The 22,466-nt window shown below is 45.2% G+C and overlaps 9 protein-coding genes across 9 annotated transcripts; 5 read left to right on the forward strand and 4 right to left on the reverse strand.

Moving 5' to 3' along the window:
• Positions 1-173: 173 nt before the first annotated feature.
• On the reverse strand, positions 174-6,669 carry V1513DRAFT_7409 (uncharacterized protein). The gene is made up of 4 exons (XM_066900595.1): positions 5,762-6,669; positions 1,815-5,701; positions 1,560-1,761; positions 174-1,511 (listed from the first exon to the last, which is right to left on the reverse strand). The coding sequence occupies exons 1-4, from the start codon at positions 6,504-6,506 to the stop codon at positions 403-405; spliced, it is 5,943 nt and encodes a 1,980-aa protein (XP_066756522.1). The 5' UTR covers positions 6,507-6,669; the 3' UTR covers positions 174-402.
• Positions 6,670-7,662: 993 nt separating this feature from the next.
• V1513DRAFT_372366 (endoplasmic reticulum Oxidoreductin 1-domain-containing protein) lies at positions 7,663-9,442 on the forward strand (the record flags this gene model as incomplete). The annotated part of the gene is made up of 2 exons (XM_066894772.1): positions 7,663-7,734; positions 7,859-9,442. The coding sequence occupies 2 exons, from the start codon at positions 7,663-7,665 to the stop codon at positions 9,440-9,442; spliced, it is 1,656 nt and encodes a 551-aa protein (XP_066756523.1).
• Positions 9,443-9,823: 381 nt separating this feature from the next.
• Positions 9,824-11,374, forward strand: V1513DRAFT_476645 (autophagy protein Apg6-domain-containing protein). The gene is made up of 2 exons (XM_066900214.1): positions 9,824-10,079; positions 10,157-11,374. The coding sequence occupies exons 1-2, from the start codon at positions 9,914-9,916 to the stop codon at positions 11,098-11,100; spliced, it is 1,110 nt and encodes a 369-aa protein (XP_066756524.1). The 5' UTR covers positions 9,824-9,913; the 3' UTR covers positions 11,101-11,374.
• On the reverse strand, positions 11,342-12,940 carry V1513DRAFT_435157 (mitochondrial carrier domain-containing protein). Its single transcript, XM_066896569.1, has 4 exons — positions 12,538-12,940; positions 12,338-12,467; positions 12,110-12,257; positions 11,342-12,051 (listed from the first exon to the last, which is right to left on the reverse strand). The coding sequence occupies exons 1-4, from the start codon at positions 12,648-12,650 to the stop codon at positions 11,516-11,518; spliced, it is 927 nt and encodes a 308-aa protein (XP_066756525.1). The 5' UTR covers positions 12,651-12,940; the 3' UTR covers positions 11,342-11,515.
• A 330-nt stretch (positions 12,941-13,270) lies between these two features.
• On the forward strand, positions 13,271-14,850 carry V1513DRAFT_435162 (WD40-repeat-containing domain protein). The gene is made up of 4 exons (XM_066896570.1): positions 13,271-13,519; positions 13,583-13,680; positions 13,738-14,283; positions 14,336-14,850. Exons 1-4 carry the CDS (start codon positions 13,344-13,346, stop codon positions 14,503-14,505), a joined length of 990 nt encoding a protein of 329 aa, XP_066756526.1. The 5' UTR covers positions 13,271-13,343; the 3' UTR covers positions 14,506-14,850.
• A 12-nt stretch (positions 14,851-14,862) lies between these two features.
• V1513DRAFT_435166 (DHS-like NAD/FAD-binding domain-containing protein) lies at positions 14,863-16,405 on the forward strand. Its single transcript, XM_066896571.1, has 2 exons — positions 14,863-15,404; positions 15,463-16,405. The coding sequence occupies exons 1-2, from the start codon at positions 15,020-15,022 to the stop codon at positions 16,176-16,178; spliced, it is 1,101 nt and encodes a 366-aa protein (XP_066756527.1). The 5' UTR covers positions 14,863-15,019; the 3' UTR covers positions 16,179-16,405.
• On the reverse strand, positions 15,871-18,045 carry V1513DRAFT_7523 (Scramblase-domain-containing protein). The gene is made up of 8 exons (XM_066900602.1): positions 17,360-18,045; positions 17,264-17,287; positions 17,151-17,205; positions 16,996-17,087; positions 16,806-16,942; positions 16,738-16,743; positions 16,371-16,661; positions 15,871-16,311 (listed from the first exon to the last, which is right to left on the reverse strand). Exons 1-8 carry the CDS (start codon positions 17,726-17,728, stop codon positions 16,290-16,292), a joined length of 996 nt encoding a protein of 331 aa, XP_066756528.1. The 5' UTR covers positions 17,729-18,045; the 3' UTR covers positions 15,871-16,289.
• Positions 18,046-18,112: 67 nt separating this feature from the next.
• Positions 18,113-19,973, forward strand: V1513DRAFT_461498 (SRP54-type protein). The gene is made up of 3 exons (XM_066899895.1): positions 18,113-18,337; positions 18,394-19,480; positions 19,534-19,973. Exons 1-3 carry the CDS (start codon positions 18,260-18,262, stop codon positions 19,719-19,721), a joined length of 1,353 nt encoding a protein of 450 aa, XP_066756529.1. The 5' UTR covers positions 18,113-18,259; the 3' UTR covers positions 19,722-19,973.
• Positions 19,777-22,459, reverse strand: V1513DRAFT_476651 (uncharacterized protein). The gene is made up of 3 exons (XM_066900215.1): positions 20,864-22,459; positions 20,447-20,803; positions 19,777-20,393 (listed from the first exon to the last, which is right to left on the reverse strand). Exons 1-3 carry the CDS (start codon positions 22,269-22,271, stop codon positions 19,945-19,947), a joined length of 2,214 nt encoding a protein of 737 aa, XP_066756530.1. The 5' UTR covers positions 22,272-22,459; the 3' UTR covers positions 19,777-19,944.
• Positions 22,460-22,466: the final 7 nt, after the last annotated feature.

Here is a 22,466-nt window from a genome sequence, read left to right on the forward strand (position 1 = left end):
AAAACTTCGGGTTGTCCCGGCAACCAAAGAAGGCATATTAATTAACAAAATCAACAGAAATAAATAGCAAAACGCGTGATGTGGCGGTAGGTCCACTTCCTGGAAGGCTGACAACCGAAGCAGCTGTGATTTCCCGTTTTTATACTGATCCTTGCCATCAGAGAATGGCAGCGAAGAGAATGGCAGCGATTCAGATCATACGTCACTGGTGACAACAAAGGAGCTCCTTAGTACAAAATTATTAATCGTGACAGTCGCCAATGAAATATTATTTACAGTCAATCCAAAACCACTTTTGCTACTAATGTTGTATGTACAATAACATAGGATCCCCATCGACTAGAAACATGTACTGGCACAGATTTTCCCACTATGCCCTATACGATCCATTGCATGGAGACGTTATGCAAAGTAACTTCTCCAAAGTACGCCCTCTAGATCTTCCAACTGATCCTTTTCAAACACCTTCACATCCACATGCCATGTGTCCTGTCTAGTCTTCTTGAATTCACCCAATGCTGTCTTAACACTTCGGCCTACCATGCCTGGATCATTGGCAGCCTTATTTGCGAGTGTCGTTAGAACACCTGGAATCCATTTTGGTGGCGGTGATTGGTAAGGGAATGCTTGTACTAGAGCACTCAGACCTAACACCGCAGCGTGTCGAAGTACTATGGCCGCGCTATACTCGCTGTTACCATTCGGCGTTGCTATGCCGGATGGGGACGCGGACGTTGAAAGCTGCGTACTACTGCTCCCGCGAGGCGGTCGGCCGGGCATTTGATTATCCTGCAATATTTTTGTAAACTGCTTCTGAAGCTTCTTGATAGCACTGTTTCGAAATGCAACCGGTGAGCAACGTATCATTCCCGATAACGTGGTCGCCGCAGTATCACGAACCTCGAGCTGAGGATCCGATAGCAGTTGCGACACACAATCGAACAAAACACTTCTACTCTTTGTAGATAGCAAAAATAACTGACGGAAATAGAACACTTGAACCACCGCAAGAACACGGAGACGCTGGTGCCATGTATTTGACGTTGTCGCAATTTCCACAATACCAGCAATAATTTCCTCCAGCAAATGGGGTGGACATGGCACATTTCCGAACTGCTTGAATATAGAAACCGCGAGCGACGTGACTTCGGTATCCTCCTTAATATCTAACAAATTTAGCAACTCTGGTAAGATTATTTTCGGGAAATATGGCATTAATTGTGTGCAGCAAGGCTGTTGCAACCATGCAGAGAACCATAGCATCACTGTTTTACTACCGTTAGTGTACGACGAAGTCTCCTGTAATGGTTGCCGTTCTTTTCTCCAAATTGCTAACTGATTAAAAATATTCTCCACAACAGTCGTCTGCTCATGCGTTGGCTGATATGGAATGACACCAAGTGATCCAGCGTTATAATTATATTCAATGAATGTGGGGACATCTCTAAATGATTCATAGTAGCTGTTACGCGGAATGAGACCTAAAGTCCGTCCGATTTCCTCTCGTACACCTAGAGGACCATTAATATCATTTCTCGCGACCTCGCAAACGCTTATACCTTTATAACTGTGATCCAGATGTGCCAGAAAATCCTCCACAATCAGTTGATCACCATCCAACCTCCAAGTTAATTGAGACAAAAAGTGGCGCAGCAAAGAAATACGAGAGCTCTCCTTGAACGCGGCATTCGAATTAACATCGACGCGAACACTCATGATCTTCTTCATGATCGGCAAGTTTGATCTCGGATCCGTCATTGGCTAAAACTCAAATCAGAACGTATTCGCACGTTAACAATCACGTCATTGCTTACCGTCAAAAATGAAACAAATCTGGTCCAATAAGTCAAATTCTCAGGAGTCAAAGACTCATCGACCACGTTCTCAAAAATTTTGATGGCAAAAGCATTAGCCTTCTGGCTGTAGTCCGTAGATTTCGTGTTTGCCAACATGCCTCCTAACAGCTCTGCTGTTGCACGATGGTGATTCTTATCTTCACCGTTACCGTATACTTCAGCAACTTTCTCCAAAGCCTGGTCCCATGTAATAACGGTATATCCTTCATATACCATCATGAAGACCATCATGCCAAACATGGCGTAAATGATCCGGAAACTGTCCTGATCAGAACGTGGTTCCTGCGTAAGAAGGTCGCAGAATGTCGAGAACCACTCAATATCGATAGTGCATCCTGCTCGCTGCAATTGCCTCTTATCTTCCTCCACGAAATCAGGCATTAGTCTCTGTCCAGGATGAAGTTCAGCCTGGAAGTCTTTGCCCCACACAAGCCATCCTGGACGATCTTTGTCCACACGGTAGTATGGCGCATTGACGTCGTTTAGGGTCTGTATGAAATTTTCTGAGAAATCAGGATCGTCGCGGTTAACGGCGACATAAACCGTGTCAATGTCTTTAAAATCCTCCTGAACTAACTTTTTGAGATCATTGCCACAGAGACCTCTGCAAAAGATAATGTTTATCAATCGCAAGACACCCTGTACAAGCAAAAACCGCAAATGTGGATGCGAATCGATAGCACCTTTGACATATAGTTCACCAAGATCTTGTGGAATAACCGGATTTAAGATCGTCATGCCTCCAATTAAAAGCGTGGTGATCAAAAACGTAATTCGCCAATGCCGCTCTTCCTTGTATTGCTGAATAAGCTCCTGCTCTAAGACCTGTACGCTCTTTAGTGTGTCCTCCCATTTCTTCAAGTTCTTCTTGTTGAAGGCCTGCTGGGTCTCTAACAGATCTACTTCCGGCTTAATATGAGCTAGATATTCGTCGAAGCGATCGCTGTAGTAAACCTGTTTTGGAGACGCCCGCGATATTACGACAAATGAGACAAGTAAAGTACGTGCCAGTTCGTGGATAGACGGCTTATCAGCCTTTGTCGCCTTCAGTAACGAAAGAGCAAACTTGACGAAAAACCTCGGGTCCCTGGCCGCAAATCGGTACAGTCCTCGCATATTTAAAGTGTACATCGCGCCTTTCGCACGGTCATACTCCTGTGTCTCAACTGCCTTGTTCAACTCCTGGAAAAGTTTAGGCACAAGGAGAACCCTCGCACCGGAAATCACGCGGAGAGCAGAGTCAAGAGAGTGTTGAGCCTGTCGTCGAGTCTCTGCGTATCGCGAGAGTGAATCATACATGAGGTCCTGCAACAATATCCTGTCGAGTGGAGACATATCCCGGATACCATTGTTATGCTTGATCCGCTGAAGATGGTAGATAAATGTCCGTTTAGTGAGAAGATACCGAGGATAACATTTCCGGAGACCTGAAATCTTGTATATGCGGGCATCCACTAGATAAGATCTGATGTAAGTGTCAAGGAGTTTCAGACTGCGTTCGGATCCGACGTCGATAAACCATACGCGATAAACCGACGCCAAAGTCTTTAACGAATGGACATCGTCCTCCTGGTTGACGTGAAGGTAGTCGTGGACTTCGTGAAGAACCCACCCAATCCGTTCGTGAAGATCGTGAACTTTGATGTATAGGGGATCTGACGTATCCTTGAAAAAATAGCCCACCGAATATGTGAAAAGCTTTTTGATGGGATTACTCTCTTCGTCGCCATCATCACCACCGTTTCCATCTTCGCCATCAATATCGTCCTCATCGCTCTCCATGTCATCATCAATCGGAAGAGTGTCTTCATCGTTGCCATTGACACGATTTTCGGCATCTACCTCCATCTTCTCACCATCGTCTTCTGCAGCGTCTTTCATCTCAATATTGCCATTTGACTCCTTATCCTTAGTTGGAGGCTTTGCGGTGGCAATCTTTTTCGGATCGTATAAACCTGCCGCGCCTGAAATAAGCAGTCTCAGGTAATTAAGCTGCCGCGTGACTTCTTCCGACCAGTCCTTGTGGGGTCTCGCACCGTCGCTCATCAACTTTTGCAGTTCTTCTATACACAATTCCACATTCCTCTCGAACACTTCGACAGCAAACTCAATCTGTTCCTGATCGGGAACATGCCACTTCACTTCTAGCCCTTCAGTTGGATCGATTTGCCTGCCCCAGTCCGAAATATTGTATCCGCGCTTCTTAAATTCAGACTCATTGAGCAACCTGCCGTCAGAAGTGTAAACGTTTGTAAGAGCGTAAATAGTATGATGCATCAAATTCGACACATGAACACTAGCGGCACCATGGCAACGCTCCCGCAGATACTGGATCAAATTGATAATCTCCGTCCGATATTTGAGCAACACATCTCCAGCCGTCCAAACTGCCTTGCGGAACATGGACAAATACCAGACTAACGCCCGGTCCTTGGGGACAGTCTCAAATGACTTCGCCGTTCCCGCATGATTCTCGTCGATCTCTTCTCGAATATTTCCCTCCAGTACTTTGAAAAGTTTCGCAAATGTTCGCTCAGGTTGTGCCTTCGCAAGACACGACATGAGGTTCGCCATTGCATCTGAGGCTTGGGGGATGACGTGGTCCGTAATGAAATCGGTATATTTATCCAACACCAGATCAAACAAGTCATCAGAAAGCGCGCCAAGGACGACAGAAAATGCTGCCGGTAACATATTCACAGCATTCTGCTCTGGTGCCGCACGAGACCGTGAATTGACTGCATCAGGGAGATTCTCAAGAAGTGAGAATATCCGGCCCATGAATGAAGTGATAAATTCTCCAAAAGTCGCAGTAGAGGACTTCAATATTGTAAGTTCATCCTCATCAGAAAGCTGCACCACTGAACCCTCGTCTTCATTCTCGAGTACGTCGATAGCATTTGTGATATATTCCATGGCTAAACCAGGTCCACTTCCTTCACTGAAGTCTGCAAATGGGACATAAGATGCGATACTCTGGATGAATGCGAGTGATTGCACGGTCTTAGTCAGATCATTTGCATCGATACCAGGGATGGCTAATCCTAAGAGAGCTGTGACGTGCAAGCGAGAACGCTTGTGCTTGACGAGCGTCTGCGAAAGTAACGTGAGCGTCTTCAACGATGTTATAGTTCGATGCGTCTCGACCAGACCTTGCAAAGACGGATAGCTTTGAGCGAGCGCAGTTGGCAGGATAAGGTCTGGCTCTAGCATAGTCAGGTATTGTAGCGCAACTTGCGCGTTCATGGCGCCTGAGTTACTTTTAGAATGAATCCCCATAAAGACAACATCCTTCAGTGTAAGAACAAATTCCCTTCTGACTTCAGGAGTTAGTCTCCGCTCAAATGGCACATCTAGTTCTCCTGACTGTTCTCTGTTCCACCGTAATACAAAGAAATCGGTTAAGCTCTGAATCAATTGTGTCAACTGCTTTGTCCAGCTTCCCGAATTAGAGGGATGAAAAAAGGTTTCGACACATTGGATCAACCCTTGCAATCCACGTAGGGTACTATCTGGATCAGTTACGCTCTCCGGTGATAATGACGATACAATCCAGCGGGCGATTGGTCTGGCGCTGCGGCTTCGTTTATGATCTGACTTAGACACACCAAGGTGAGCATCAAAAGTGCCTAAATACGGAGAGCCCGCCCGGCCAACTGGAACTTCAATTAATCGTAAGGCGCAAGTAAACATGAGAGCAGTTTGTTCTTTGCTAAATATCCCAGTAGGCGAAAATGGGATATGCGCAACATGGAGTGATCCTTGCGCAAGACGAGACATGATATCCATCATAATAAGATCGTACTGCTGGGATCGGGTATATAGGTCCCAGATATGGAATAGTGCTGAAAGAGCAATGTAGTTAGGATCCAATCATATCCGAGTAATACTCAAAAATAACTTACAAGGCAACCACTTTTGTGGATACAGATGATTATAACCTTCAGGGGCAACGTCAGTTGGTAGAAGCGCATCAAGCAAAGCGACAACCTGATGCGCTGTATTATGCCGCGAGGTGTTGTACAACGGCAGGACTTCCTCCAAGATTTCCAGTGTTGATTCAGGCGTGAAGAACCGGCGAGCAATAAAACCCATTTTTGTGAGACTTTCGAAATCTTTCTCATGATGTCTGATTGCTGACGACCAGTGGTTCGGGAACGCGATCCTTTTCAGCTCGCGGAATAGTAGGCGCCAGTCAAGAGTCAACTGAGATCGATCGACAAACGCGCGCTTTTGAGCAAGGTGGACAAACATCGTAGCAAACTTTTCGGAAGCAGAAAGTGTCATTCCTTGCGCAAGAGCAAGTTCGTAATAGATGGCAGCAAGTTGTGTGCGTGTGCTGACTGGCATGTCGAACTTCAGTTGAAGCCATGATCGGAGCTCGCGTGTCCAGTGTAGAAAGCTACCAACTGACAACGACTCAGCAGTACTCGCAATATATATATTCTCAACAATGTGATCCAAATGCACCAAGCGATCCCTTTCCGACTCGGTTTCAAACGGAAGTAAGCTGGCGTATGGAAATGTGCGAAGGCGCTTCCGCCCGTCATTATCAAACGGCGGTGAGGCGGATATCTGTCGGGATACCGTGACGATAGAGTCCGGCACCGGCTCCACAGCGCCGACCAAATCATCAGGTACGCCATCCATGTTGGCAATGGAGGTGTGAATAATGACAGTTGGAGGTGTAGCGCAGTGGGATGTTGACGATGGTTATAAAGGAGGAGTCTATCTGGATTAATTTCGATGCAAGTTTCGACGCACGGCTGACTACTGTGAAGCAAAAATGTACCTTCCGCGGTAACAGGAAATATGTCCTGCCCGACTCGAGTTGCCAATAGATGCTTCTGGACAGACTTGATCTAAGGTTTTGCAGATATTTCAGCCGTGCCAGAGTGTTGTAATACGGTGCAATAGCAACGTTGGACATGGTAAGCACCATTCCAGGTTTGGCGTCATACCATATCATTATCGTCGATGACTCGAAGCTTCGGCGACGCGTCATACCAACAACGGCCAAGTGTCTACCGGGATACTTTCTGTCTTCCCATTTCGTTATACTGCGTCTACGATTTTGTCAGGGAAGATTATAGAACTCAGACTATGGCTATCAAATGGTTCATTGCTATTGGAGGTGCGGGCACAAAGCCATGCAGGCTCAATAGATGTAACAGTACCACTGGATATGACAAAGTGGAGAGCCAATATCAGTCAACGCAGCCATTTTGATAGCACTTCATTATCATCGAGTTGGCTCAGTCATATAACGTAAGGCAGTTTCGTAATGATGGTAAGTGCGATAAACACTGGATTTGACTATTTGTTGGATCAGCGAACGCTATTATTAAGCAACAACTAACCAATCGGCCAGGTTGACAACCTTTGAGAAGCCGCCTAAGCGTGCCATTGTGTCATAGTTGAAGCCATAAACGCGTCCACACCTAAATCTGATTCCCTACCCCTGAAAAATGACATTTCCACGATTCGGCCATGTTACGTTCACTGGGCTCTCCACGACGGGTAGATTACGCTCAAATGGATACGGTTTAATCTCTGATAAATAGTACGTTACATTTTCAACATGTTCTTTAAAACAATCCGTCACACTAAGCTGATGATTCCGGTGGTGGCAACCAGACAAGATAAGGTTTGACGACGTCGACAGGTAGCTCGGCGAAGTCCCAACGGCAACGTTGCTGAACAAGCTGACATTTCTGCCACCTATGAATCTTTAAATAAAATATATATCCCAGCCCACAAAACAGCAACCAGGAGTTTTGTAAGCCAAAAAGAGATTATCCACATAATGCGGATATTACATATTTCCTGCCTTGGTTCAATTGCGCTTCTGGTTCCATTGGCATCTTGTGCTGTTAGCGTAAGTTACTTAATTGCTAAGCTAATGGAGATGTTGCCAGCTTGTCAATCTGCATTTTGCTATTTTTTCCGTACTCAAGGCAATACTTCGCGTTGATATGGGTGCTAACAATGACTTTCAATAGCGTGTTGAGGAAATTTCTGAGTCGTCATATGACATATCAGCTATCGATACAGCTAATTCACAAAAACTGCGACCAATACTGCAGGATATTGTCACCAATACAGACTTCTTCAAATATTATCGACTAGATCTTTATGGCAGGCCATGTCCATTTTGGTCAGACGAGGGAATGTGCGGTAATCGAGCATGTGCAGTTGATACTATAGACGACGAAGACCATTTGCCAGAAATCTGGCGGTCAGAATACCTTGGCCAGTTATCCGCCGGTTCGTCAATCGAATCAGACGATCTCGATGACGCTCTTGGTGATGACACCGAGGAGAGTTGTGTGAGAGATAATGATTTGCATGCACCGGTACTACCTCAGTCTCGACCGATGGATTATTGTTCTCCGGAAGACGTTTCTGCAGAGGGACCTGGAGTGTATGTTTCATTAGTGGATAATCCGGAGCGATACACTGGCTATTCGGGTCCTCATGCCAACAAAGTCTGGGATGCTATCTACACCGAGAACTGCTTTCCGGATAGCTCACACTCGTCGTATGTCTCGCAACCATTTCAGCAGATTTCATCAGCAGTTGGTCGACCTCTTGGTCAGGCGTTAATGGAGGGAAATAAGCAACGAATCCGTGAAGGTGGTGAGAGCGGTCGACAGGCGCTTAATTCCGAGAACACATGTATAGAGAAGCGAGTGTTTTACAAGCTTATTTCCGGTCTCCACGCAAGTGTGTCGACTCACCTTTGTAGCGAATACCTTGACACCGACACCGGCGAGTGGGGTCCCAACCTGGAACTTTTCATGGAAAAAGTTGGCAACTTTCCGGACAGAATGGCCAATATTTATTTTAATTACTGGCTTGTCGCGAAGGCTGTTGCAAAACTGCGGCACTACCTTGAAGACTTCACATTTTGTACCAACGCACAGGGATACGATGCGGATACTAGGCGCAAGATGTTGAGGATTGCCGTCGAAGCCGACAGATCGGTTCCCGACCTCTTTGATGTCAAGCGAATGTTTAGAGATCAACCACAACTTAAAGAAGAATTTCGCAGTAGGTTTGTAAATGTCTCAAGGATAATGGACTGCACTGGCTGTGACAAATGCAGACTATGGGGCAAGTTGCAGGTTACGGGCTATGCGACAGCACTCAAAATTCTTTTTGAGCTTCCTGATGACTGTACGAGTCAAAATATTCAACTACAGCGTATGGAGATGGTGGCATTGATCAACACATTTGACCGCTTGTCCAAGTCCGTGTCCAGCATAAATATGTTCCTCGAGATGTTGGCACATCCAGACGGCATCCCGACAGAGGAACCTAGAATCTCAGAAACGGAATCTGATCGCAAGCAGGACAGTAACAACAAGTCTCAGCAGCGTGTGTGGGACGACGAATGGTATAATGCATGGGAAGCGATCAAGTTTATATTAAAGAGCTATGTCGACTTGCCGAAGAACTTATGGCGGCTCTTTTTGCATTACGCAGACAAGCAGTGGACGAGATTTGTCGGTAGGGATATGTACGTCGAAAAAGAAGACTACGACCGATACATGCGCATGCAGAGTGGAAAGGATGAATTATGAGAATACCAGGTATTTGAGATTAATGTATATAGATTTCTTTACACAATTTTGTTCATATGCGTCTTGGAGCATTTTCACTTCAGTCGGGGCCATGATAAATGTGTGAGACGTACTGTCGTGATTATGATGAGATTATTTCAAATGTGTTACATATGTTTTTGGTAAGATTCGACTGGTAGATAGATTAATAGATGGTCGTCTTCACATGTGAGCAATTGTTGCCTATGTAAATCTTGCACAGCTGGGCTGTTTGTCGCCGATATATATGCGTATGTTAAGCACATATGCACCATAAGCGCACAATTCGTCATGTTTACGAAAACTTTAAACTCCCAGCTACATCAAGCAGGATAAGCAGTTCAGATGTCCCATTAACGAACGCCCGAGCATAAAAACACTTCGCGAAGAGTTTCCTCTCAACTCATAGTAAATCAAGTTGATTTGCTGTGACGTATTATAGAAAGCCGTACAATGATCAGTGCGTCATCTGCATACGCAAGTACTGGGTCCAATGTTGGGAGCAGCAGCGGGGCATCTACGCCTCAAGTTCAAGTATGTCAGCGATGTCGTCTTCCCCTTCGCATTCACGAGCCGATGCTTGACCTGGACGGATCAGCATTTGATCAGGTATTGTCGAGTATGTATAGATATTGCTTTCCATAGCCATATATATAATGAGAAGAGCGTTGTATTGATTCAGGTTACTTATTACAGGTTCAGCGCCAGTAAGGGGAGACGAACCGAAAATGAAAGCAGATGTGAAGCAGGGCTATCCGTCACTTCGGCTTGATCATTATCAAGCCAGAAGTGCTGCGAGTGCAACAAAAAGCAATGGCGACATGAACATGATTATTCGTCCGCGACGCCCATCTAATCATCGTGCGTCTGGATACTTGTCACGCAGTAGCACAATCCCCACAGAATCATTTGTTCTTCTGACCGAATCCCAAGTGGTTAATGCGCAGCCGCAAAGTAATCATGGCAGGCATGAACAAATCGGTGGCTACGAAGCAATGATCCGAGATGCAACCAGCAACGGCAAAGAGGATGCCAATGGAGGCGACTCTGACGAACAAAATGGCATTGATATCGAGAAATATTCCTTATCTAACAGGTTCAAAACATCCGATCGAATATTTGACATAGTATCATCGAAGACAGATCTGGATCAACCTATTTGTTCAGAGTGTATGGAGCTGCTTATTGAAGGGTTAAAACAGCAATACATTGAAATTGTCCGTGATCGGGACGCTTATGCTGAATTTTTGAAACAAGTTCAGAATGAAGCCCCTTCGTCCGAGGAGCAGGCCGCAGCTGAAAAGGAACTTGCAGAGATCTCCAAGCAACAAGAGGAAGTCATTGCTGAGCTGCGCAAGGCTGAAGACGAAAGGAAAAAAGTTGAGGCTGAAATCGAAGAGCTTGAAAAACAGTCGAAGCAGCTGTCTAGTGAGGAAGAACACTTTTGGGCTACAAGGAACAAATTTTCGCAGGAGTTGGAGGAGTTCTTGAACGAGCGAGATGCAGTTAAGATGCAGTATGCTCATGACAGTGAACTTCTTGAGAAGTTGAAGAAGACAAATGTATATTCAGATATATTTGCCATCGAGGGCGGGTCGGCTGCCCTGGATCGGATGGCGGGCGTATCCGGCAGGCGATAGTTAAACAATAGCCATTTACATGCTACTTCTGGCCGAGTACAGGGCCGTAGATGGTTGTTAAGGAAATGAGGCTTGCCATTCCGGAAGTGTTACCGCTACGCTAGTCCACGGCCAAAGTCGCCAGCAGCTGGTACGACACTATCTGCAGAGAACTGCAGAACGACGATCTAGCATTCGATTTCCTCTGTATATATAATTCTTGAACAAGGGTTGAATTGAAATAAGGATGAGGGTATTAAGGTAAAACTTAATGTAACTCTATTATACACCACAAAATGCCCAAATTTGGTCTATTCCCAACCATATAATTAAATCGTAGACACTCGAAATTGACAAAGCCGATCCATATGCACTTTACAATTTATCAAGTAGTTTTCTATCTCGACCAGTAACGTAAAATACAATCGCAATGCGTCTAGTTTTCAACACCTTCGGCCCACATCATTAGCTTTCTCGTCTGCTCCATAAATGTGAGAGTCAAAATGGTGTGTGGCCCAATACGCATCAAATGAGCAAAAAATCCCTTATACAGAGCGAGCGGCCCCTCTATAGAGACTGTCTTAACCAAGCAGTCCAATAGGCCAGAGTACAAGTTGCCTCGCTGGTTGTACATTCTGGTCATAATAACGTCCCACGGATTCATGACAATGCAGACGCCAACACCACTGACGGCACTAGACATAAGATGTTGCGCTGGTCCTTGAGCAATGCTGTACGTCTCAAGAACGTGCTTGCAATAGTTATAAACAGGAAGCTGTACACTGGATCCGAATCCAGTCCGCACAACTGCGGAGCCGCACCCTCGATACAGACCAACAAAACCTTCTGCCTTGTAGATGGAACTTAAACCATTCCAAAGACTAGTGTAATGGGTTTGAGTGCCAACCTGGAAAACTGGCGAGTATGACTGCATTCTGGTCTTCACTAGGAAAAATGGCGAGCCGCTTATCGCTATAGAGGACCTTAGTGTTAATTTGCAGCGGATACTTCGTAAATGCATAGATATTACCTCCCATAATGCCACTGACAGCGCCGGAGAACACGTTAATGCCGAGAGTGGACTTGTTAGGATCTCCCAAGAGATAGTCGGCCAGGCGCCTCCGGATGGGCTCGTAGAAACCCAGTCGACATCCATTCAGACCAACTTGGTATACATACTATACAACTTGTAAGCAATATGTGATATGACAGCTATCACACATTCAAATCGCTAAGAGTATTATAATGGGATACTTACGGCAGAACCCAATCCCCGTTGCCAGCCTCGAATTCCTTCTTTCTTGAAAATGACCTTAAGGGCTTGAAATAAACCGGTGTACACCTTCTTTGTTTCTCCTCGAGCGTGTAGTTCCCCTTGCAACTGCATTCTGTAAATACCCATCGGAAATTAGCAATTGAATAATATTTTGTCACAAACTGAGATTGCGCGTGCCCTACCGAGTCTTCACAATTTCGATTGGGTTCGTAACAGTGACAGCACCACAGGCCGCAATTGCGCCTGCTGTAAAGCCGCTGAGACTACTCAGATGCTTCTTCTCTGTTGTTGCCATATATCCCAGGAAATACTGCTGTCCTTCTATGTGTCCGTGGAACAGGACAATTCGTGCACCTCAACTGCCTTTCTGTGAACAGCGAAGTTTCTTTTCCCAATTACGTTTCCGTCTGTAGCGATTCTTCCCCAATCGTCTATATCTGTAACTGTAGGAGGCAAATCGAAGTAAAGATGCAGGTCGATTAGTAACTAAAAATTCTGCGTGCGACACGTTTTCTGGGAGAAAAATAACCTCCGAGCACTCACGCCCGAGGAAGCGCGTCGGCCATCACAAAAAGTTACACCGTAAGCCGATTTGCCGCATGCTCTCCGCCGATACCGGAACCACACACTACTGCCGAAGCCAGCGAACCAAATTAAATCTACCTCTTTACGCACTCGACTAGTCAACTCTACAAAACGGATTGTATTCCGTATCTTCAAAAGGTAATAAAATAGTAAATATTAGATTACTCGTTTCTTGTATATTGTCCATCCAGAACCAGTCGATAATATGTTCGTTCGCTCAATAATAATTCGCATGTCACATGAAGCCCCTGCATAACCGTCGCCAACTCGTGCCAAAGAATCGCGATCCTTAATACGCTGGGTTCACAAATGTAGCTTCAACCAAATCAACCACGAAGTGATTAATTCGCCGAAAATTATTTAAACCGCGAGACATATTTGGGTTCTTGCCTAAGTTTTGAACATGGCCGCAGCAGCACCATCCAGAGAGATAGTTTGCAGCTTTCAGCCTTCTAAAACATTTCGAAATCATAAGGAAGGAACGAGAATCACATCCTTTGATTTTGACGACGCGGGTGCACAACTACTAACATGCGGTGAAGACGAGAGCTTACAGCTATATGACGTTAAATCAGGCAAGTACGTAGATGGAGTAATCTTCCATACTCTCACATACGTTGTTAATTGACCCGGTTGGTTTAGGCACAGTAAAACACTATATAGCAAGAAGTATGGTGCCCACTTAGCGCGGTTCACACATAATTCGACAGATTGTGTGTATGCATCAACTAAAGATAATGGTAAGCTATTGCTCTATATAGCTGATGAATTGGGAACCACTATTGACTCTGGATCAGACACTATACGGTACCTCTCATTGCACGACAATCATTATATTCGTTATTTCAAAGGTCATAAAAAGAAAGTCGTCGGATTGGAGATGTCTCCAAGTGATGACCAGTTTATTTCTTCTTCTCTTGACAACTCGGTCAGACTGTGGGACCTACGATCTGCAAATGCTCAGGGTCTCCTTACAATTCCAGCTCCGGCGTTTGTGGCTTTCGATCCAGCAGGCGTAGTGTTTGGAGTCGGCTGCGAGCAGACTGCGGAGATATTACTCTATGATTTACGAAATTATGATAGCGAACCGTTTGCAATTTTTAAAATTGATGCACTTCGAGGGTCCAATCAGCCCGTGCCATGGACAAAGATAGAGTTCTCTAATGATGGAAAAAATATGCTTGTTGGGACGAGAGGGCCAGCTCATTATCTACTTGATGCATTTTCTGGTGATGTTCTCATGAGATTCACGGGCCATGCCTATCAGGCTATGACTGGCGAGCGGCAACACATGTCATCTGGTGATGTCTGTTTCTCGCCGGACGGAAGATTTGTGCTTTCTGGTATGTACTCCGTCTTATGTTATAGCTTCTGCTGGCAGCTAACATGATTCAGGGTCTGACGACAAAAAGATATATATATGGGATATTCAGTCGCCAGTACGGGATGGAGCTCAGCGCCCGGTAATCGCACTAGAATCCAAGACAGCGGCCACGAATCTCGCCTTCAATCCTCGAAGTTTAATGCTAGCATCTGCTGACAAAGAATTGGTGTGTATTCTCTAGATATTATAAAGATATTCCTTTTGAGAGTCTAACATCCGTGCACAGACATTTTGGTTGCCAGAAGAAGGGACAATAGAGAGAAGCAGAAAGTAATCATTGGAGACGCTTGTACTTATTTACAGTTATGGATGTACGATATTAAATCTAAGTGTATGGCTTCATTAGCTGAACGTGGTGTTGATTCTGTTAACCGGACGGAGATACTTTCTTGAGTAATGTAGCTCAGATTGGCTATTCTATGTTTTCAATGCGCCAAATAAGTAGTGAAAGAAAGTCAAGATAGCAGATAGGGTTATGCAAAAAAAGGAACCTGCTGAAGGTAGCGAGTTAATGCCGTCTTCAAATGGAAGAGTTGCTGGCTGCGGAATGTATTTCACCCTGCTCCTAAGCACAGTACTAAAATCTGAAACTTACTCGACATCCCGACTCAGTTACCCGATTCCATGCCACTCTTATACGTGTGACCAAAATGGATGACCTATAGAGAACTTACCAATATCATATACCGGGAAACATGCTACGGGTACCATATAACCTGAAAATCGCAATGCCGCCGCTTGTGCTGCCTCCAAAAGCTACAACTCTTGGTGCGGCGATATCAGCGGCAGCAGAGTTCCTCGACCCGGCAACCGGTACGACTGCTCTGATCACCGGCGCAGGCGTCTCTGTCGAATCAGGTATCCCAGACTATCGTGGTCCGTCGGGGATATATACTCTCAACCAGAATCACCGGCCTATATTCTACACCGAATTTGTCGACCACCATACGATTCGTAAGCGCTATTGGGCTCGGAGTTTCTTGGGATGGGAGGCTGTCCGTCTGGCAAAACCGAATCGCGTACACAAATATGTGGGCGATTTGATTAATGGAGGGTGGCTGAGGAGTTTGGTTACTCAAAGTAGGCTTACAAACGTTAACTGGACTGCGGTTGTAGCCGGTTGCTAATCAATCCTCAGACGTCGATTCACTACACTCGGCTTACGTTAAAGATGTTACGGAGATCCATGGCACTCTGTCCTCTGCGGTTTGTCTTACATGCGGCACTCATTATGACCGATCAGAGTTGCAGTTAGAATTAGCAAGGCTGAATCCAAGTTGGGCAGATTTACTGCAACAAGAACTAGATCGCCTATCAGAGCAACGGACAAGGGATCCGATAAAGTCGTTCAGGCTGAATCCGGACGGTGATCTTGAACTTCCTGCGCGAATCAGTTACGACCAGTTCAATTATCCTACTTGTCCCTCATGCGCATCCAACGGAATAGCAAAATCGACTTCAAATGGTGCTTGGTCAGAAGAGAATATAGACATTACAGTTCCACATTCGAAGCGAAAGGTCAAAGACGTGGGCGTCCTTAAGCCCGATGTTGTCTTCTTTGGTGAGTCCGTTAATGACCATGTTAAGGAAGTTGCAGAGCAAAAAATGAAGATGGCAGACAAGATTTTGGTCGTCGCCAGTTCACTTCAAACTTATTCCGCGTTTCGGCTAATAAAACAGAATAAGACAAATGGCAAGAGAATTGGAATAATCAACGTTGGGCCCGTAAGAGGAGAGCATGAACTTCTAGTGAACGGGGACCTAAGAGTGTCATTTATCGCTGGAGATGTACTTGGTGGAGTGGTTGACATAATGAATCAGCAACGTAGTCCGTTAGCATATGCTCGCAGGTGAATCAGTATACTAAAGCTTGAGAGTGAAATTAATAGAGATTTGCAAGATCTATTGTACATATAACACTAGATAATGATAGACTGTGTCTGATGTGCATTGTGGTTAAATGTATTACGGTTCGATGATTCCACCTCTGTATACACCAAATTGTGAATTAGCATGATTCGTACTTCCAAGAGATCGCTAACATACCGGCCGCTATGTCGAGAGAAATAATCAAAGTCGATACTGATAGATGTTGCGAGCATGACAGCTCTTTCATCCAAGGTCATTCCTTGAACCTTTTCGTCTGCAACGGACTCCGCAGTGGACGCAGAATCCATTGAAAGAACATACTCACCAACATCCGTAAAGACTTCTGTGCCTATTCCCATCCATTGGCGCCACACTATTCCTAACAATCTGCCTGGTTCATTTAACAGGTCAAATCGATACGCTAGGAAAGGTGCATCAATTTTAGCAAACTGGTTAAACGATTCTTCCCTGTTGTGCAACATTAGCATTGCCAACATAGTGACGCAAAATTGAGGCGCAGTTCAACATGAAAAGTGATAATTACCCGTCCCTATTAAGTCAAATGTTAAAATCTCATCATCTTGCCTAACTGGTGCACTTCTTGCAACTAACCTGAGAAATAAGTTATATTGACGGCGCCATGGATGCCACCGTTGGTGCGACTCGCCGATAAGCACTTCTTCGCCGTCCTCGTGTCGTGGAAGGAATACTTGCAACCTTGAATTGATCCAAGAAAATCTCCGACGTAGCTGCATTAGATCATGATTAGTCTACAACCACAATAGTCAATGCGATGCCATACCGTCAATATATGATTACCAAAGACATCATATGCTCTCACGGTGAATGGTCGATGGAGTCTATACAATTGCCGTGTGATAAACGACAAGAAACCTTGAAGATCACCCGGTCAGCATCGTTGTCCCGAGGGTGACCAATAAGAATATCTATCTCTACCTTGATCTACCTCTTCCATACTTCCAAAAAGTACCCTATCACGACTCATAAGAGTCTACAGCCAAAAAAAAAAGTTAATTAAGTTCTACCACTGTATCAGTGGCCTAGCTCACATATCTGTTGCCTTGTTCATAACCCTACCCGATTTGCACGTTAGCTATTCTCACTGTGATTCAAAAACTGTATAAGTGGTAATTCCAGGTACTCACCACTGCGAGTCCAATAATCTCGATTTCTCTTCTAATAACGATCTCCGGGTTCTCCAATACAGGAGTGACATGGTCGGATCGTTGAATGATGCCTCTTGGATCGTCGATCACTCGGGCCACCTCTCCCTCCGGTCCAACGACCTCTCGATAGGATTGTAACCCTGAGCGTTTAAACTTGGATCGTAAGCTGCCAGTATTTCTCGTATATCGATCTATTTGCTCTTGTGATGCATAAGTGCGACTAGCACGCAGGATCGCGCCAGTCGGGGATATAAACAACTGCTTCCAACAGGGCGTCGCATTCGTAGTCAACGTCCACTTTGAAAGTGGTTGGTAAGAACTAGTTCGCAACGACCGTAGTGCAAGCATTATCAATCACCGACCAAATCACATAGAGACAGTTTGTTGTTGTCGTTTGGACCTAACGCGTAGGGCAAGTTCCGGACAGAGATGTCATCTCGTTGATGAATGCCAACAGAGGCTCGAGCGTTCAGGTACCCGCCAACCAATTTGTTACTACCGACGCGTGTACATAAACACGACGTAATAAATACAAAATTAAGCGGGGAAAAATATATTAATTAAGAGGACTAGGAGTACTAGCTTGCAAAATAGCCATGACATAATTTAAAGGTCACAATATAACGGTTCTTTTAACATTAGATGCAGTACCTTCGCTAAATTATTATGGTTAGGGTTTTGATGGGTTCTAGCCAAAGGATGACCTAGAATATACTTTAGTAGTTATCCGCAGAAATTCGCGAACAGTGACCATCCGATGGGCTCATTGAATTGAACTGCTCTAAAGTGCAGCGCTGTATGCTTTAGTGTCAAGAACTAATTTCCTATTTGCAACGCATACGGATATTTTAACGATATATTTGGAATCGACACGTCGCAATGGTTTTAGCAGACCTTGGTCGGCGTATCAACGCCGCCATGACGGATTTGACTCGGTCGAACGTCGTGGATGAAAAGGTGAGTGCATTGTTTGCACAATCCCTATGGAAACAGTGGTATTGATAGGTTGTCAGGCTCTTGACTCGATGGTTAAAGAAATTTGCATGGCACTCTTGGAGTCTGACGTTAATGTTAAGCTCGTGTCAACGCTGCGTGCCAATATAAAGAAGAAAATCAATCTAAAGGATCAGGCACCAGGTGTCAATAGGCGACGAATAGTCCAGAAGACTGTTTTTGATGAACTCTGTGCTTTAGTTGACTGTCAGCCGGAAAATGGGGATGCTCCGGTTTTCAAGCCAAAGAAGGGTCGAAGCAACGTTATTATGTTTGTCGGTCTACAAGGATCTGGCAAGACGACCTCCTGTACTAAGCTTGCGCTCTGGTATCAGCGACGAGGATTTAAAGTCGGATTGGTCTGCGCGGATACGTTTCGTGCTGGTGCGTTCGACCAGTTGAAGCAGAATGCTACGAAAGCCAAGGTGCCGTACTATGGTTCATATACGGAGACTGATCCAGTTGCCGTTGCGGCGGCTGGTGTTGCGCGATTCAAGTCAGAGAAATTTGACATTATCATTGTCGACACATCCGGCCGGCATAGACAAGAGCAAGAGCTATTTGCCGAGATGGTACAAATATCCCAGGCCGTAAAACCAGATCAAACCATCATGGTTCTCGATGCGTCAATCGGTCAAGCCGCAGAATCACAAAGTAAAGCGTTTAAGGAATCGTCCGATTTTGGTGCTATCATTCTGACGAAAATGGACGGCCACGCAAAAGGTGGTGGCGCCATATCTGCTGTCGCGGCGACGAGAACTCCCATTGTATTCGTCGGTACTGGCGAACATATTCATGATTTGGAACCCTTTACTCCAACACAATTTATTTCGAAGCTTTTGGGTATGGGCGACATAAGGGGCCTCGTGGACCATGTTAAGCACATGAACTTGGATCAGAAGGAGACGATGAAACATATTGAGCAAGGTATCTTCACGATTAGAGATTTGAGAGATCAAATGAGCAATATTATGAAAATGGGACCGTTATCGAAGATGGCTGGTATGATTCCAGGTATGAGTCAATTGATGGGCGAGGTTGGTGAGGAAGAGAGTGGCAAGCGGTTGAAGAGAATGATGTATATTATGGATTCAATGACGGAGAAAGGTAATGCTTTTGGAAATATTTGCCAACACGAACGATGCTAATGAGACGAGTAGAGCTTGATAGCGATGGAAAGGTTTTTGTGTCAGAGCCAACTCGACTGACACGTGTCGCCAAAGGCAGCGGCACGACGGTGCGGGAAGTAGAGGAGGTGCTTTCGCAGCAACGCACCATGGCTCGTATGGTCAAACAGGTTGGCGGCAAGAAGCCGCCACGACCGAAAATGAAACGTCTACGCGCGTAACGAGAAAAAGATGGTTTGTCTCTCCTAGAACCTAATTGAGAAAATTGTATAAATTGTGAGTGGAATCGCAGGATTAAAAAGATGAATATTTAGCAAGCAACAATTAGAAGACATGGCAAGTTCCTGGTAATCCTTCCCTTCGCCCAGATATACAAATATAATACAATTATCCGTCGTGTCGCATTTCACAGTTAATACTAATATAAATACATTCGTCTAAATTCTAATGATACTCAATACCCTCATCGTGACTCCAATTTATCAAATCCTGAGCACTCAGTATTTCCTTTGCAGGGCCTTTTTTGCTTGAGTATCTCTTCTTTCGTGGATCAATCAGTTTGAAGACTGCCTCCAGTGACCGATATGCATCAATTTCTAACTGAGACATTGATTCGTGCGCAGACGCATTTCGACCATTCTGGCGCCCAAATCGGGGGACAGTCAGCTGCTTGTGATTCATCAATCTTTCCGCAAGGTAATGAAGCCATAAAACGTTTGTTTTGGGACAATATTGAGACCAGTTGTACTTCCTCGTCGCTGGCGGCAGGGGTTTTGACCGTCGTCCGGTTGGCTTGCGTTCTATGTCGGCGATTGCTGGTTCATCACTTGCGAAATCATCTAATGGGTTGAACAATTTTCTAGCGAAGCGATATATGTCAAATTGGTAATCGCCTGCGTATAGTTAGCAATAGCCTAGGTGCGTATCATTCTAGAGTCACGCGTACCTTTTCCGGTATATATAGCTGGATCATCCAGTCCTGTATAAACTAGCTCGCCATTGCATTTTGCCCTCGAGAGTGTGTAATCAATAATAGTGGCCCTAACGTTAACGCTGCCTTCATCGCCTAAAGACAAATTCGCCATCATATCCTTCACGTCTTCTGGGCGGTGTAGAACGATATTTCCCCAGTGCAGGTCGCGGTGCTCAAAGTCGACAAACATTTCGGCGTTCGATATCGACCGTGCGACTGTCCAGAATATCGCCGCTGCTTCTCTCCATGACTTTATCTCGAAATGTTCCATGTCAGTGCCGGCGTTGTTGAGAATGATAATGCAGTAGTACTGGTCGTCTTCATAAATGTCTAAAGTTTCATTAGTATTGGTTATAGCCAAACATATAATGCATTCGAAGTCGTATTTACCTGGACGGCTATTCTCAGATCCATTTGCTTCATCAAATTCATCCCACAATAGTAGGAGAATATCCGAATACTTGCCCTTAACAACGTGCGCATCAATTAGTTTGACAAAACCATCGTATTCCATCAATGTTTTGGATATCTTTAACTCGTTTACAATGTCGCGTACTGAAGCCTGCTCAATCTCAGCATCAGCCTTGCCGAACGGCATGATTTTCAAGACATTGGATGCTCCGGACTCGTTGTGAACAGCTGAATAGACTTCACTATAGGAGGCTTCACCAAGCTTCTGCAAACTCCAAGAATCTTTAAATGATCCAATGAATTTAGAGAAATTCTGGACTTCTCTTGATGTGCAGCACTTCAGCAGGTCGTCCAGATCAGATGTCGGTGCTTCAACTACGGGTTTCAAATCTGATATATTTGTAACCTCACGCAGAGGCGTCGACTGTAGTGGTGCCCCATTAGGTATAGGAGAAATATTATTTGGCGAGGAAGCCGGAGTAAGCGAGCTTCTTGGAAGCTCCTTGACTTCCATATGGGGAGAGGGACTACTCTTAGAGTAAGCCGGTTCCTCCGCCAGTAGAGGAGAAGACAAAATTGAATTCAAATGCTGCAATGAGCTTTCTCGTTTCGGAATAGCAATCGGCGATACAATCTTCGACACGGGGTTGTTCTGGACAGCGTCGGCTCGGGAACGTGATGAAATTGGTGTAGGGGAGGCCGGCATGCCTGAGAGGGTGGTCGATGCGGCCAAATTGTCGAATTCTTCGTCAAGGGAGATCGGAGGGACAGATGCACAAGAGGAAGAAGGCGCCAGATCTGGTACAACTTGATCGACTGGGACTGTTTGCGATATAATATCGAAGCACGCCGATAAGTCTGAGAAATCGATGGTCACCTCCGGTAGCTCAAAAAATAGAGGCTCTAGCCCCATTTGTTTACTATCTGTATCTGATGGTAGAGAATTACCTGCAACTGGGGTTGACCGGTTTACACTCTTGCCCAGTAGTGGACGACGAGGAGACTCGACCTTTGCAGACAACGTTGTCTTTATCTTTGATAACGCTGGCATTCGTTGGACTTGTATACCATTCTCCTTTTCCTCCTGAAAATACGTCTTCTCACTGAGTCCCTTCTTGTACTTAGTCGGGGATGCGGATAATGTGATTCTACTAAGCTCTGTGCTGGTGCTATCTCTGTTGAATGGGCTGGCACTGTTATCCACCGCCGCATCAGCTGTAGAATTGCTCGACTTGGGTGAAAATTTTATCGGAATGATACTGGTAATCTTCTTCACAGGACTAGTTCGAGCCCATAATTCAGTTTCGGTAAGCCCCTGCCAATGGCGCGACCTGTGCGCCTGACGACCGTAGGTCTGCTTTGGCTGCTGCTGCGTTGAGGAATTCATACCAAATCGACGTTCAAGAAACTCTCGCGATCGTAGTATAATTAACTACATCCAATAAAAAGCAGTGGCAATTCTTGCTGTGTAAAGAAGGCGCAGACGTAAATGGGCAGTGGACTTGTCGAGCGCAGGACCAACTAGCAATGCGACCGGAAGCAAAATTAAAGCGGTTCTGTGTTTGTTTACATCTTGCCCAAC

Source organism: Lipomyces chichibuensis (assembly GCF_038497645.1).
Source record: "Lipomyces chichibuensis strain CBS 12929 unplaced genomic scaffold V1513scaffold_1, whole genome shotgun sequence".
Taxonomy (NCBI): Eukaryota; Fungi; Ascomycota; class Lipomycetes; order Lipomycetales; family Lipomycetaceae; genus Lipomyces; species Lipomyces chichibuensis.

Bases quoted from the DNA above. Each gene is read 5' to 3' on its own strand.
- V1513DRAFT_7409 (XM_066900595.1), bottom strand. From the start codon at position 6,506: ATGGATGGCGTACCTGATGATTTGGTCGGCGCTGTGGAGCCGGTGCCG. The intron at 1,762-1,814 runs GTAAGCAATGAC...TTTGAGTTTTAG, and splicing joins GATTTGTTTCATTTTTGACG to CCAATGACGGATCCGAGATC. The intron at 1,512-1,559 runs GTATAAGCGTTT...ATGGTCCTCTAG, and splicing joins TCTGGATCACAGTTATAAAG to GTGTACGAGAGGAAATCGGA.
- V1513DRAFT_476645 (XM_066900214.1), top strand. From the start codon at position 9,914: ATGATCAGTGCGTCATCTGCATACGCAAGTACTGGGTCCAATGTTGGG. The intron at 10,080-10,156 runs GTATGTATAGAT...TACTTATTACAG, and splicing joins ATTTGATCAGGTATTGTCGA to GTTCAGCGCCAGTAAGGGGA.
- V1513DRAFT_435157 (XM_066896569.1), bottom strand. From the start codon at position 12,650: ATGGCAACAACAGAGAAGAAGCATCTGAGTAGTCTCAGCGGCTTTACA. The intron at 12,468-12,537 runs GTAGGGCACGCG...GGGTATTTACAG, and splicing joins ATCGAAATTGTGAAGACTCG to AATGCAGTTGCAAGGGGAAC. The intron at 12,052-12,109 runs GTAATATCTATG...GGTCCTCTATAG, and splicing joins TGTCAGTGGCATTATGGGAG to CGATAAGCGGCTCGCCATTT.
- V1513DRAFT_435162 (XM_066896570.1), top strand. From the start codon at position 13,344: ATGGCCGCAGCAGCACCATCCAGAGAGATAGTTTGCAGCTTTCAGCCT. The intron at 13,681-13,737 runs GTAAGCTATTGC...ACTCTGGATCAG, and splicing joins TGCATCAACTAAAGATAATG to ACACTATACGGTACCTCTCA. The intron at 14,284-14,335 runs GTATGTACTCCG...AACATGATTCAG, and splicing joins CGGAAGATTTGTGCTTTCTG to GGTCTGACGACAAAAAGATA.
- V1513DRAFT_435166 (XM_066896571.1), top strand. From the start codon at position 15,020: ATGCTACGGGTACCATATAACCTGAAAATCGCAATGCCGCCGCTTGTG. The intron at 15,405-15,462 runs GTAGGCTTACAA...ATCAATCCTCAG, and splicing joins GAGGAGTTTGGTTACTCAAA to ACGTCGATTCACTACACTCG.
- V1513DRAFT_7523 (XM_066900602.1), bottom strand. From the start codon at position 17,728: ATGCTTGCACTACGGTCGTTGCGAACTAGTTCTTACCAACCACTTTCA. The intron at 17,088-17,150 runs GTAGAGATAGAT...GTGATCTTCAAG, and splicing joins TATGGAAGAGGTAGATCAAG to GTTTCTTGTCGTTTATCACA. The intron at 16,312-16,370 runs GTATGTTAGCGA...TGGTGTATACAG, and splicing joins TTCTCTCGACATAGCGGCCG to AGGTGGAATCATCGAACCGT.
- V1513DRAFT_461498 (XM_066899895.1), top strand. From the start codon at position 18,260: ATGGTTTTAGCAGACCTTGGTCGGCGTATCAACGCCGCCATGACGGAT. The intron at 18,338-18,393 runs GTGAGTGCATTG...ATAGGTTGTCAG, and splicing joins CGAACGTCGTGGATGAAAAG to GCTCTTGACTCGATGGTTAA. The intron at 19,481-19,533 runs GTAATGCTTTTG...TGAGACGAGTAG, and splicing joins GGATTCAATGACGGAGAAAG to AGCTTGATAGCGATGGAAAG.
- V1513DRAFT_476651 (XM_066900215.1), bottom strand. From the start codon at position 22,271: ATGAATTCCTCAACGCAGCAGCAGCCAAAGCAGACCTACGGTCGTCAG. The intron at 20,804-20,863 runs GTAAATACGACT...ATGAAACTTTAG, and splicing joins ATCTGAGAATAGCCGTCCAG to ACATTTATGAAGACGACCAG. The intron at 20,394-20,446 runs GTACGCGTGACT...AACTATACGCAG, and splicing joins AGCTATATATACCGGAAAAG to GCGATTACCAATTTGACATA.